This window comes from Canis lupus, chromosome 12 (assembly GCF_003254725.2).
Source record: "Canis lupus dingo isolate Sandy chromosome 12, ASM325472v2, whole genome shotgun sequence".
NCBI lineage: Eukaryota > Metazoa > Chordata > Mammalia > Carnivora > Canidae > Canis > Canis lupus.
In genome coordinates this window covers 5,670,716-5,685,856 of record NC_064254.1, presented here as the reverse complement: position 1 = coordinate 5,685,856, position 15,141 = coordinate 5,670,716, and the positions used below count along the sequence as shown (strand labels likewise).

General features: G+C 42.2%; 1 protein-coding gene across 5 annotated transcripts in view; it reads right to left on the bottom strand.

Annotated features, from left to right (window-relative positions):
- Window positions 1–1,527: 1,527 nt before the first annotated feature.
- Window positions 1,528–15,141, bottom strand: part of KCTD20 (potassium channel tetramerization domain containing 20) — a 38,302-nt gene continuing 24,688 nt past the window's right edge. For 3 of the 5 annotated variants that reach the window (XM_025418588.3, XM_025418589.3, XM_025418590.3), the window contains 6 exons: window positions 13,529–13,802; window positions 10,388–10,490; window positions 9,712–9,832; window positions 8,211–8,408; window positions 6,704–6,814; window positions 1,528–5,179 (listed from right to left, as the gene is read on the bottom strand). In XM_025418588.3, the coding sequence (XP_025274373.1) occupies window positions 4,887–5,179; window positions 6,704–6,814; window positions 8,211–8,408; window positions 9,712–9,832; window positions 10,388–10,490; window positions 13,529–13,802 (1,100 nt within the window). In that variant the 3' untranslated portion in view covers window positions 1,528–4,886. The remainder of the gene's footprint in view (window positions 5,180–6,703; window positions 6,815–8,210; window positions 8,409–9,711; window positions 9,833–10,387; window positions 10,491–13,528; window positions 13,803–15,141) is intronic. The other 2 variants (XM_025418592.3, XM_049092069.1) reach the window with 1 other exon arrangement.

Here is a 15,141-nt window from a genome sequence, read left to right as displayed (position 1 = left end):
TTTCTTCTTGGTGGTTTCCTTGCCACCGACTGAAATGCTCAGGATCGTCTGAGCAATGCCTTTGCCCTCTTTTGACTCACGTGGTCTTGGTGATCTCCCCAACACCGGGGCTTCAGCGCCCCTTTTTGTGGGGAGTTCCTCAAAGTGACCAACTTCCAGCCCTAGCCCTGGAACACTAGATCCCACGAAGCCAGGCGCCCACTAGACACCGCAGTGTGGAAGGCCTCGTTCAGGCTCAAACTACTGCAGTCCAGACGGAACTCCTGTTGCTTCCCACTGGCCTTTTTGACTCTGCCTACTCAGCTGTCCAGCCAGAAACTTCTTTCCCGGCTCCCATCGGTAAACACGCACAGCTGGGGCACAGCCATCTGTCTTACTGGTGCCTTCATTTGCTGAATCTACTGCTGTGGCCCCTTAGCTGACCTCTGTCCCTGGGCCTTCCCCCTTCAAGTCCACGGGCCTCCCTGCTGCCAAAGAAAGTCAAGTCTGACCATGTCATTCTCCTGCATAAAACCCTTCAGGGCTCCCAATAGTTTATATGAACAAGACCAAACACCTTTTCTGAGGTAGAAGAGTCCTTCCTTACTCTGGCTTCATCTCTGCATCTCTCCGTCTTCCCTGATGATTATCTCACCTTTGCATCTTTTCTCAAATAGTGGTGTTGGCCTGGAACACCTCCTGGCATGTTCACGGATCCAAAAACAACTCGTGTTTGTTCTTCAGAATTCGGTTCACATATCACTTGTAGAGCACTCTTGCAAACTCTCCTCATGCTGAAGAACTGGCTACTGCATGCTCTTGGGTTTTCTGGGTGACTTGGACTATAGATAGAGGTTTTCCCCACACAAATCTAAAAATCCCTTGGAGAGGAACTGTCCTGGTCATTGTGTCCCTGTGGTCATATAGGACTTGGCACAGAATATGTTTAATAGGCCGTGTCTACAGAGACGGTTTTTTTTTTTTTATTTTTATTTTTTTACAGAGACGTTCTTAACCTCTTTGTTGATAAAGGCAGGCCTGCTGGGAGGTGTTAGCACCCCTTGAAATTACCATCATCGATAAACTCCTAGGCTAAGGGAGCTGAGGAAACTCAGTAGGCACCAGACTGGAGTCAGGCCAAGTCACAGAGACCAGAGGAGGAGCCCACAGCTCTACAGCAGTGTTTTCCAGGGACCTGCTCTTCATTCCTGTTGCAGTTCCTCATTTGTTTGAAACCAGAACATCAAAGTCTGAGTCCTCTTACCTTCCAAATTTGTATTTGGCTTTGTGGGGCCCTACTAGGTTGGACTGGAGGATTCAGGAGGGCTTGAATGCCAATGAACCAGGAACTCAAGAAGGCAGACTCTTAGGGTTCTGGAACCCGGGAGTGATTAATAGGATAAGAAGGATGCACATTGGCTCCAAGTGACCCTGTGGCCTTGTAGGAAAGGAAGAGGCTCTGCTCTGGATAGTCGAGGTGCTGCTACTTCAGTCCCTTTTAATGTCCTGGCTTCCAATTTTATTTTCTGCTCAAAAACAACACGGACACAAATGATAATACTTTATTATAGAAAAAGCATCCCAAGTAATAGGATATCGTAAACACTGGTAGGTGAACAAGTGCAACTTTAAAAGTAAATACAAAGTAAAGAGGCAAAATCTACAAGCATTTTGCCTTTGAGAGAAAATGTAATGTTCTCGTGCAGAGGCAATCCCACCCAGAGCACAGTGTGGCTCCATCTCCCCCAGTGAAGCCATCAGGTTTGCTTTCTGAACTCTTACCCATTTTAACAATTTCAAAATAATGGCAAGAAGTGGCATTGAATAAATTACTAAAACCCCCTGATTCTTAACCTACTGTTGACACTTAATAAAAAAAGACTCTATGTCACACTCCGACAATTTGAGTTAAAGCCTGTGCTGATTGTTTCCTGGGCTTATTCTACAGTATTTTCAGAGACCTGTATACGTTAGATGACATTCTACTTTCTTCAAATTTAGCTTAAAATAATATATAGGCTATTATACATTATGCAGTAAATTTACTTTCTAGCTTCCTTACCATTTTTGCTGGCATCTTTTCTATACTTTTCCTCCACTTGGGAGAAACCATGACGTCATCTCATGTTAACACTCTGCCCACTCTCCAGCTCAATGCCAAATGTTTCCTAATCAACGATGCATGATGATGATGCATTCACAAACTCAGATTCTAAACTCCAAGTTCAGGTTCCTCTTGGCTCACTGAGCTACCTCTGAGTTAGACAGTCTGAGCAAAACCATCTTCATAAGAAGATGTATGAACAGCCTGGCTTCCTTATTTAGGCACTTAGAGAAAAAAAAAAAAATCACCAAACCTGAGTTCCACCTTTATTAGAAATATCTCTTGCCGAACTGGCCAGTGGTGGACTCTGAAGGGAATGACTGCAACCCAGCCCCCTTGTCCCTGCAGCGACTGAACGGTCCTGCCATTAATGGAATGTCCTGGCCCTGGGAACAGAGCAGCCATGGCTAAGGGGAGCTACTAAATTACAGTGATGCTGAGCTCCAGGTTGGAAGGGTGGTGGGTCCATAAGACACCTCCCTCTTCACCAGAAGGGACCTTTAGGCCCCACTTTTCCCTTTGTCACCACTATCCAGTGACACCAGCAGATTTACCTGTACGGGTTTACCTGTGAGGCTCACTCACCCCCATGGATTGCGGCCAAAAGCACATTACCCACCTTTTGTGTGTGGGGGGGACCTACTTCTTGAAAGCCTGAGGAAATGAGTCATTTACATAGAACAGAGTGCTACATACATGCCATACTTTCATACCTGGCTTTTTAACTAGGCAAGGACTAACTGGTTTTACAGTGTCAGCTGCGGCATGTTCACACTTGAATGGTAATACAGAAGACGTAGAATGAAGTTATTACACTACACAGTTAATTCAGATTTCCTTTGTGATGGCATAGAAGGAAGTCAACTGAGAAGCAGAAAGGAAGCACCATTAAACGATTATCTGGGCTGGACAGCTATTGGTAGGAATGAAGTACTGGTAAGGTCAAAGCCAAACCAGACCTCAAACAAGAGTCAGTGAGTTTCACAGACATAAAAGTCCCCTCTGGAAAAACAAAACAAAACAAAAAAATAAAAAATAAAAGTCCCCTCTGGCTACAAAAAGACCTAACCCCAAATTGAACCATTACCATCAGCCTTACAAATTGGATGCCAGTGGTAGAACGACTATAGGTGGGAGATGGCTCAGTTTAACTACTTATTACTACTTTTTTCTGAGTAATGAACAGAGCATTGATTTCTACTGTGATGCTGGTCACATGTACAGAGAACACATTTCTTAAGAACGTTCTTGTTCTTCAAGCCTTGGAAAGAGTAGCTTTCAACACCCATCTGACTTTATACCTTTGGAGGACTATGATTAGGGCAAACTGGAATCGACTAGTTTGCCTTATGGTGTCTTATGGGAATGGAATTTAAGAAAACTAGTCATGTTACCTTAAAGAACTTGAAGGAAACTATGTACCTCTGAAATGTGTGAGGACTACAGGCTCTGGGTAGGTGGCCAACCTTTACCACAAGATGGGAGATTAGCCCCAGACACTTAATGTCTGGCTCTAGACTCTAGATTTAGCTCTGCTGTTAACAGCCAAGGGGCCATGAGGGAAAATGGTTCAGTACCGGGGTGGGGGGGGGAGTGGTCTGGGTTGTCACACACCATGCCATACTAACCCAGAGCCGACAGATCAAACAAAATTATTAGGCCTAACATCCCTTCAACTCATCCTTCCTTTGGGGATGACGGTACTATGGTTTTCTAACCCAGTGTGAGCAGTGTGATAGGCCACTTCAAAAACAAATATCCTGATATCCAAAAAAAAATTCCATTGTATGAAAAGAATATATAAAGTAAAATCCTGTACTGGGGTAAAACCTGGGTAGGTGATGTTTCCCCACCCAGCTTCACCCCAAATGCCCCCTTCCCTGGAGCTCTTAGAAGTCTTTTCTATTGAGAAACAGAGCACTTGTCAGAAGTTTCTGCCCATCTCTTGAAAGCCTTTAAGCCCATATCATCTAAGGTTTCCAAGCCACACTTACAGTAGTGTGCTGCCTACAGTGAAGACCTACAGCTTCTTCACATCAGATTCCAAGCCAGATAATTAAAGTGGCCTGATTCAAAAGATTCTTCTGGAGCTGTGAATTTGATTCCAAATGGTCATTCCAAATAATTCCTTTAGACTTGAACCTGACAAGGTTTCATAAACATTGTTACACTATTATAGTCAAAGAATCTGTCTGGTTTTGAGTTATTCACTGAATGAATGAAAAACAAAACTGAATTTAAACTCTTAAGAAATCCCCTCTGGACATTTTGATGAGAGCCTAGTTCTTCCCAGATGTGATCTGGGCACAGAGGCCACCAGGAGTGGCATTTTTATTGACCCCTAACAAGAATCCCATTAGCGCCAGCTTATGGGAGCTAGAGATTGTCTTTTTTTAAGGTTTGGTCCCTTTGCTGCCAAGTAATTTGCCTGGTATAAAACAAAAAAGCCAAGAACAAAGTATAAAGGATGAGAGGACTGCTTTGATGAATACGAAGCCACAAGAGTCTTGACTTCCTTTCCTGCTTTTTGCAGTTATGCAAAGACTCTGTAAACGGCACCAGATTTTTCAAGTTACCAGGGCTGCTACAAAGTTGGTAGCTTAATTACCAGTCAGTGCTTTTTTATCCACTGCCGGAGGCACAGACTTTTCAGTAATGAAAAGGACACACGCTAACTGTGGGAAAAACGGAAAGGACGGAGAAGCAGGTCTCCTACTCAGGGTGAGACAAACCATGGGAAGGGCTAGCTGTGGGCATCCAGTACAAAGAAGGGCTCCGAAGAGGCGTGGGTCCACAGCTGGCCCTAATCCTGAAAGTCGTTAGAAGCCATCTGAGAAAGTGGGGCGTTCAGCCGGTCAAGTTCATCCACTTGGGGTGGGTGGTGCATTAATATCTCATGGTCCTCCAAGACATCTTCTCCAGCAGCTACCAGATTGGTGAGGGATTTGCTTCGGACACACTGGAAATCCACATGGCGACTTTTCCCTTCTTCCTTTTCCCAGGACATCTGAATAAAGGGGCGCTGCACATAGTTATAGATTACTTCAGACCGGCCACCAGGTCTCCTCTTAATTTTTTCTTTACAGGTAGGGTAACCTGAAACACAGAAGGCCATTCTCATGACTCCAGGAAATTGCTCACTCTAGATTCCACGCTTTCTCTTTGCCTAACCACGGTAATTTCCTCCCAAATTCAAAGACTGTGCATAAGAACTACTGGAGAAATGGACAGCCCCGGTGGCACAGTGGTTTAGCGCTGCCTTCAGCCCGGAGCGTGATCCTGGAGACCCAGATCGAGTCCCACATCGGGCTCCCTCCATGGAGCCTGCTTCTCCCTCTGCCTGTGTCTCTGCCTCTCTCTCTGTGTCTGTCATGAATAAATAAATTAAAAATCTTAAAAAAAAAAAAAAAAAAACTACTGGGGAAATGACCTCTGACCATGTCCTGCCACTCCCAACCCTCTGTGCTACACTCACCTCCCATCTATCCAGGTTAGCAGGTCTTGTCCCTAGAAGGGAAGTAACAAAAATTCTATCCCCTCTAATGGCAGGGTGAGAAGAGCCTCTTAGTAATTTCAGAAGCCTGTACTCACTGGCAGCAATGCCAGAGAACAGAAATCCTGCTAGGCCATGGTGAACTCCAGTCTCTAATTCTAGTGCTTAGAGAGCACACTGTAGGAGGAGTAGTTTAAGGTATACATTACACGCTTTCTTAAAGAAAAAACAGGGAAGTTGCCTGAAGTATCTGAAATGCTATCACATGGAAATGGGAGTAGAAATTTTAGAGTAGCTTCAGAGATTAGAACTGGAAGACAGAAGAGAGGAAGTTATGCACTAGATATGCGGAAGAATGTTCTAGTGGTAGGACAGTATGACAGGCTGCTCTGGGAAATGGAGTAATCCTTATCACCCTGTTCCTGGGGTTTCTCGTGAAAAGGAGGGACGCAGTGAAAGGTTTAATAGACCTCAAAAATCTCTTCCCACCTGCAATTCCAACCTAAGTCAGACACAGTGAAGATCTGATATGTCTCAGTAGGCTAGACTGAGACAGCAAGAATAGTAAAACACAAGAGTCAAAGACTCACAGAGGGGAAACCAGCACAACTTCAGCGTACTCTAAGAGTCAGCGGCTAAGACCCTTTCATGGAGACCATAGGTTGGGAGCCACTGCTCAACATCATTTAAAACCATTCTATCAATACAGAAATTCCTCAAAGGTATGTAGTGGAATAAATTCAAATTATAAGTCTCTAGGCTATAGTTTTCAGAAGGACCCTTCCAGATTCCAAAGAGATCCTTAGCACTTGGTGAGCCCCTGGGGCTCTGCTCCATTCACCCAGTAGTGTCCCTAGCCCTTACTGCTCTTTATCCCGAAGCAGTATGCTGGGACTTATTCCTCCAGCTGTTTTAAAGCATTTACAACTGGAAATAAAATGGAAAGGAAATATAAGGGCGAACAAAAGCAGAACCAGGAATCCTTTCAACAGGTAGGAATGTAGTTCTCACAGGTGTCTATTCTCTAGGTCCTCTGGAAGCCAAGTTTGAAGGACATAAGCGGTGCCCAGAGATACAGCCTATTCCAGAAGCCATGCAAACTGAATACTAACTGGGATATTTATTACCTTCAATTCCAATGCGAATATTTTTCAGGCCTCGCTCCTTTAACACTGTTTTAGCAACATCACGGTTCTCAATATATTTGAAGAATCTATAGAGCTTGGAGCTATAAAGAACTGGAAAAAGAAAAATTGAGTTAGTCATGGAATGAAGACTTCTGAAAAAGGAGGGAGATGAGCTAACAGAATCAGTCTAATGAAAGGTATACCTGACCCTGATGCCAAAAACAAAATCCAGGTAGATCACAGATTAAATGTTAAGCAATAGATCAAACATAAGAAAGAAACCACCTGAGAAATTGTTATAGTCTCAGGGTGGGGAAGTCTTTTCTGGGTATGACCTAAAACCCAGAAGCCATAAAATAAAAATTAATACATTTAAAATAAAAATTAATACATTCAGCTACCTAGAAATGCAACATTTCTGCTTAGCTAAAACCACTTTTAATAAAGCTAAAAACAAATAGTCAACTGGGAAAAATACCTGCAGCTCACATTACAAAGGGCTAATTTCCTTAATATATATACAAAGAGAGAGCCTTCACAAATCACTAAGCAAGACTATCCAATTCTGTAATAGGCAAAAGGCAAAATAAAGTTACAGAAAAGGAAATTAAAATGGTTTCTTAAAAATGAAAAAGATGGTAAATCTTGATTGTGGAATGCGAAATGCAAATTTAAGTGTAAATGCAACGCTATTTTTTATCTGAGTGGCAATGATAAAAGTTTAGTAAAACATTGTTTGTTTTGGTGAGGGAACAAACCTGTCATATGTTGCTTTGTGAGTGTAATATGGAGGAGAATCTGGCCACATTTATCAAATTATAAAGGAACATGGCTTTGGCACAGAAATTCCATTTCTAGGAATATTGTTCTATAGAATTATACATATGAATAGACTGTTTAAAAGGAAATTTATTGCAGCATCATTTATAATTTGTAGCTTAAAAGCCCACCAACAGAACCAGTTAAATCAACTATGGCACAGTCATACGGTGGAATAGTAAATAACCATTAAAAAGATCGTGGAAGCTTTTTATGTAAGACATGGTGTTGAACAGTCCATAGAATATGGTAGCATTTGAAAAAAAGGGAAAAACATGGACATAATTGCTTATGTGTGTGCACTGAATACATCTGAAGGGTATAAAAGAAACTGAGATGAGGCAGGGGTAGGATCAAGACTTTTCAATGTATATCCAACCTTTTGTACTTTTTGAATTATTACCAATTCAAAAGGATTTAAAAATAAGACCAACGGAGAGAAGAGGGACACCACCATTTAATAGGCTCCGTATCACCACAGTATCCGACACTGGGCGCAGCAGTCGGAGTTGTAGATGCTCAGCATAAGTGTTAGCCCTGCATCAGCACTACACTGCACTCATCATCCAGGTGAGTGTGCTCATTGCCAGCTCAATAAGTGATATTCGCACTGCTTCTAGGATCTAGCTGCTACTCTGGGCAGCATGTTTCTTGCAGAAAACATGTACACCATGCAGGGGGCTCCTACTTTGGGAATATTCCTCCCCCATGGGAGGAGGGTGGTCTTCATCCCAGTCCACAGAATCCTCATCTGTTAGCACAACGATGTGGCACTCTCGCTCCCCTTTCTTGGCACAGCCCACCATGATGGGCAAGATCAATTCTTCAAGGTAGTGGTCAAACTGCTTGTGAGCACCATCATTAGACAATTCATGCAGTAAAGCACCTGGGGAGAGAAACTATAGGTGAATATCCTCTCTGCCCAAATGCAGATATCACTGGAGCAAAAAGACTATGAGGTAATGGCTGTTATTACTGAGAAGTTCCAGAGAGGTTGCCCATTAAAGGCAGAAACTGTTTCTTGCTCCAAGACGCTAATTAAGCTGATTTTGCTAGATGGGTCTCACATTTTACCACTCTTTAACTTCCTCATGTTTATTTATTTTATTAGAGAGAGAGGGAGGGAGGGGTGTGGGGTGGAAGGAGAGAGAGAATCCCAAGCAGGTTCCACCGCCCAACATGCCCAGCATGGAGCTGATGCAGGCCTCAATCCCACAACCCAGAGGATCAAGATGTGAGCAAAAACCAAGAGTTGGATGCTTAATCAACTAAGCCACCCAAGCACCCCCCTCATGTTTAATAATCCCTGAGCATTCTGACCAACTGAGGTTTTGTTAGCTATACAATGTCAGACCACACACATTAATAATACCAGAGACAGAACTAGCATTTGTAGTACTCGTTCTGAAGATGCTCTGGACCCCAATTTCATGGATTTACAGTACCACAAAGAGGAATCATCTGAAGTTTGAGGACACCAAGGGATTTGCTCTAAGTGTGCGCTAGACCGAGTAGAGAAACCACAAGTCTAGAGAACTTCATGGAATATGCAGGGAAATGTATCGTGAACCTCAATTATTTTAAAAATAATTTCAGGAAGCCTAGGTGATAATAAGAGATGGTGTTTGTAGTCAGACAATCAGTTCTAATCCCAGCTTTAACGCTTATAGCTTTGAACAAGCTAATTTCTCGGTCTTCTCATTTGTTAAATGGGGTTATCGCCCACCCTGCAGGGCTCACTGTTTTAAGAATGAAGCAAGTTCACATCTAGAAAGGACTTAGTACACACGAAGTTAATAATAATGGTAAAAATAATTAGAAGAACCCAGCCAGTTTATGTTGTTTGACTCTATGGGAGAGAGAATCAGGGGACCTGGAGACTAATGTCCAAGAATCAGTATCCCTATTTATTAGTTGAGACACCAAGGTTCCAAGAGGAGTAGTAGTTAGCTCGGTGCTTTGCTGGACAAGCTAGATTCAGAACCCACCACATGTTCTGGTTTGTTTACTCCACACTTCCTCACAGTGCTCTGAAGCAGGAAGAGGGAACAAGTTAGTATCATGTCTCTGCCTCTGCAGAGATTTTCAACCATGCCTGAAACTGTTTAGTGATCAAAAATATCAGTTGATTCCAAGCAAACTCAAAGTTTAGTGGCTCAAATGCAGATGGGAGCTGCTCCTGTACTCACTCAAATCTTGACATCGGATAGTGTTGAAGTCAAAGTTAATGCAGAGATAATCACATGTATCTCTAAGGTCTGGAATCGAGATGCCATCAGGACAATTGATGATACCAGTTTTATAATAATCCTGTAAACAGATTAAAAAGAAATGTAGGCAAAGAACGAGACGAAGAATGACCTCTTCAACCCTCTATTCATTCCTGGTTCTGTTAAAATGACAGGTTACTAGAACTATCACCAAGTTGGCTGACTTGTCAGCTGGCAAAGTAGCCCCTGGTCTCTCCTGGCATGCTTAACCACAACCTGGTACCTGACTGAGCTTGCACAAGCAAGAAGTACCTAAAAGTTACAGGAATGGAAAACAGAGGGAAGGGCACCTGGGTGGCTCAGTTGGTTAAGCGTCTTGCTTTTGCCTCAGGTCATGATCTCCAGGTCCTGGGACAGAGGCCCAAGTCAGGCTCCCTGCTCAGGGGGATTTTGCTTCTCCCTCTCCCCCTTCCCCCTGTTTATGCTCTCCTTCTCAAATATTTGAAAAAAGAAAGATAAACTAATTAAAAAAGAAAATGGAAAGGAAACTGGGAACCAGAGACTCTAAAGTCAGTAACAATTTGATGGAACTCTGAAGGCTTCTGACTATGCTTGCGCCTGGGGAAGAGGATGTCAGGAAGAGGCTCCTACACACCAGCACTGTTCGAAATACGGTAGCACTGATTCCTTCCGCGATCTCATACTCTCCCTTCTCATTGGGCCGAGTGAAGTTGTACTCTCTTCCTGGTCCAAACATTCTGAAAGACATCAGGCAACTATGTTAACCTTCTCTAGTTCAAGGGATTCTTCACACATGAGGACTGCTCCCATCTTCATTCTGGAAGACTCCATTCCATGTTCTCATAGTATAAATTAAAAAAACAGCAATGGGACCCAACCCCTTTGAAGAAGCTCCCTCCAGGTGGTAGCAATTGCTTTCAACATTAGAATCCAAGCAGAGATGAAGCAGCAAGTCCTCAAGAAACACCTGTGGTAAGCATCTGTGACAGTAATGAAATAAAGCGGCATCTGCAGAGTTAGCCCCTGGAAAATCTCTGGCGTGTGTGAGGGTTGCTTCCCACACGCTCCCCACTGCTCAGGAACCTGCCTGTGTGCCGGCAGCTCAGGAAGACCGCGTGTCTCGTGCTCCTGACCCTTCCTGGTCCTTTCCGCCCCCTGTTACCGTTACTTATCCAGTATGCCAATTCTCAGTAGTTCTGAGTTTTGCTTTTCAACACCTGTGTGACAGATGTATCTGCACTGGTGGGTGCACATGTTACTGTTCTCCCTCTCCTGGTACCTTTTAATACTGGGCTCTGGGAAAATGTCCTCCTTCAACCCAAGGAGTAACCCTAATGATGGGAACTTCAGGTCAAGTAGACAGGGACGGGAGGTATTAGGCTCATCAGTGGTCTGCCACAGGTTAGAGAGGCAAGCCTGCTCTGTGGATGAACTCAGAGGTCATGAGGGTACAAGGAGATCTTACTTTTTCTTACTCATATTTTCCCATGCTTCCTCCCTTCTCTCAGATCCCGTCCAGTACAACTGGCCCCATGACTTCTACCACTCAGATTACATTTCTGAGCCGTGGAGTGGGAAAACAGTGTGAGGGAGGGACAGGGCAGGCAGGTAGGATCTTTGGCCAGCCTGATTTAAGTTCCTAATGGGGCCTCACTGCCATATCCTTCCTTCACCTGCTGGGAGTCCTGCTGTTCAATGTAAAGCTGTTACCCTCCACCCTAAATTGGCTGCTTTTCAGAGTTCTGAAAAAGACTCCAAATCACATGCTTTCCAAACCACGAACACCATATATAAGAAATCCATCCTGATAAGTGTCTTCAAAGAATGCTGACATTTTTCTGGAACATTCTGGTTGAAGTCTAGCCAAGACAGTTATGAGTCAAAATAGTGAACACGGACAGCCTGGGTGGCTCAGTGGTTTAGCGCCGCCTTCGGCCCAGGGTATGATACTGGCGACCCAGGATCGAGTCCCACGTCAGGCTCCCTGCATGGAGCCTGTGTCTCTGCTTCTCTCTCATGAATAAATAAATAAAATTAAAACAAAACAAAAAAACCAAAATAGTGAACACATGCCATGTAACCAGTCCCCCCAACTATCATCAGCAAGACCTAAGCTCAAAGTTATTTATCTGGTAGTGGCGTGGGTTAACATAAATCCATTCGCAATCTCTCAGCTTGTCCATCTTGTGACCAGTGGCCCATATTTGTAAGCTCACTGCCTAGGCTTATGAACACTGTATGTAACCTCAGGACAGAGCAACCTAAGTATCTCTCAGAACTGATAACCTCAGCTGATGAACCACCTAGACAAAGAATCAGACTCTCTTGCCATGGGACAACTCATAACCAGATTCAAAGAGTGTCACTCAAGAATCTATTAATCTATCACTCAGAAAATGCTTGCCTTCCTTCTTGCAATTGCTACCTTCAGGGGCAATCTATCTCAAAGAGCCAGCCAGCACTGAGGGAACAGTTTCAGGGGGTGGGGATGGGTGGGGGCAGTGCCATAGTGGTAGTGACACCAAACCTGAGGACAGGAGGTCAAGTCTGATAAAATGTAGGGCCAATTTGGAAAATGTTTTAATGTTCTAGTTTAGTCTTACTTTAGATGTTTGAGAAATATACAGGTTTGGTTCTGGTTAAAAATGGTTCTTCATGAATCTGTATGTGTATGTTCAAATATAAATATATTTGAATAGCTAGATTCCACTGATCCTAAAATTCAACAAATGAGTGTGGTCCATTCTGATTTCTAAATCAGTTCAAATTAGTTCAAGGTCCTGAGTGAAGTTAGATCTTTAAATAAGATCTACTTCCAAGGAGATGAAAGTCCTCACAAATCAAATGTTTGTGTGTATATACACACAGATTATTATTATTTTTACTCTTATCCCAACTTGCTATTCCTCATGTCAAGGTCTATGGTTGGCCAGAAAGAGAACTTCCTAATTCTCAGCCCAGGCTCCCAAGAATTCTTTCTGGCCAGTACTCCTCCCTGGCAGGCTCTGCTTGTATTTCCTAAACTCTTAACTCTAAAATGCTGGAGGCAGGAGATGGTGAGGAGAGTTAAGACTATGGTCTAAATGAAGCAGCACAGAGAATGGAATATGAAGAAAAGAAAGAAATCATGAAACACTAAAACAGCCAGATACAAAGATTTTATTTGAGAAAACTTGGAATAGTGATGGAGGCATTAGAAAATGACAGCATGACACCTACTGCCAAGCCTGATGGATGGCAGACAAAATGGTAGTAAAATGGCTTTGCTGTTGTGTCATGTGAAACACGTGTCTAATTCTATTTATTGAAAGATTAAAGAAAAAAAACAAACACGACTTAGATCTCACCTAATCCTGTCTTTGACCTGTGGAACTCAGACAAGATTACTTTTGAGAGTATACAAATTATGGATAATAGAAATTAGGTATCTAAAAAAAAAAAAGAAGAAAAGAAATTAGGTATCTGACTTCTGTTTTAGACTGAGTTTATAGAGAAATTGGGAGGGATATTCAGCAGATTACTTCCCACAGTTCTAACTGACTACACTCCCTTCTGCGGAGGCTCAAAGCTGTACTGGCTTCGTAAATAAGTACCTCCCCTAAATCATCAACACATATAAGGCTTTTTATAAGCTTCCCCTCCCTATTTCACAAAAGTATGAAGGTAGAAAAATAAGCAATGCAGTGCTTCTTTTCCTCACATCTAGTGCAAGATTAACAGGTACTTCTATTCATAGAGAACAGAGTGAATTTGGAAGGAAATTATTGTCAATTACCTTCCCAACATGGTATCCGGATGAGCAGTGAAAATTTGTGGATTCACAACAAAACGTGTGCCATCTACAAGAAGTGTCACTTTCTCTGGCGCCTGGGAATGAACGTTACTGCCAAAGCCCACAGTGCTGTTTCCAAATCGTTCTGGAGCCATAAAGGGTTCATGGTTCCGTTTATTCCCATTTTGGAAGCAGGAGCCTTTGACGTCTTCGGGAAGTGGCATTATGTGAGGGAACTGAAGATTTGCTGGCTGAGAGGCATAGTCAAGTGAAAGGTCTAAAAGATCATACAAACAAACCAAAATAACTTGACAGCAAAAAAGGTTTGGGGGAAAAAGAAACTTCATCTCTTTAAAAAACAACAAAACCCCCCCCAAACTTTTAGATGTTTGCAGGCAAAAAAAAAACAAAAACAAAAAACCCAAAAAACCTCTTGCTTTGAACAAGTAAAGGAAAAATAAGCTAGAGACTCATATTGGACCCCTCTGAGCTTTTTTCCCAGGTTTATATTTTGGAGAGGAGAGAAGGCAGGCAATAATGCCCACACTTTAAAATGTTTTAAAAAATTTAAAGTAAACTATGTGTATGGCTTAAAAAAATTTAAACACTAGAGAATTCTTGTGGACAATCAGCAAGGCCCTGCCACACTCCAAGCCCTCCCCTGGTCTTGTTCACAGAGGCAGTCACTTTTTACTTCTGTTTCTACTTCTGGCTCTAAATAATACTCTTGTACTTCTTATGATTTATTTAAGGAAACTGCTACCTCTGTGTGCAAAAACTTCATTTTTCACATTCTTCAAAAATTTCTAAATGTTTCTAAATTTTATTTCCTAAAAGGGATGACAGTTGTTGCATTACTTTTTCTAGAAATTCCCATAAAAATGCATTGTCACTATGCACTGGAGAATCCTAACATCACCAATACCATTTCTTGAAAGAGGTTCAAAATGAGGTTAGGTTTGCCCTCAACAGAAAAGTTCCAATGCTGGTGGCCTTGAGTTAGGATTCCTTCACAGAACCTGTTTTTGTCCTGGTATCACCAAGCAGCCATTTGCTTTAAGCAGTTTATTTAATTTTCTAAACCTGGTTCATTTTTAAAAAAATAAGAATCATGTTCATTCCACCTCCCTCACAGGATTATTCTATCAGCTGAAATAAAGTATTGTGAGAGATTTCAAAGTGTGCTAATACCATATCATGCAAAAAAAGAAAAAAAAAAGGCTTTTAACTAAATATCTGAAATTGGGATGCATGCAGTAGACAATTAGGGGGAAATATTTATCAAATGACTACTATAGGATTCTTTTAAATTGGCAGTTGTCCTAATATATTTTACTTTAATGTAAAAAAAAGTCTGTTATTTTAATGTAAAAAAATATTTTTATGAAAAATTTCAAACATACCAAGGTTATTAACACAATATATAATATGCATATCCTGTCACCTAGATTTGACAAGCTTAATTAACACTTTTCTACGTTTTCTTCAAATCTTTTTTTTTAAAGAGTAAAAGGTTAGAAATACAACTGAATGTCTCACTCCCATCCCTCACATATTTTAAGTTTGTATACAATATTTTATGAACATGATCACTGCTCATGACTTCTGGGAAATCA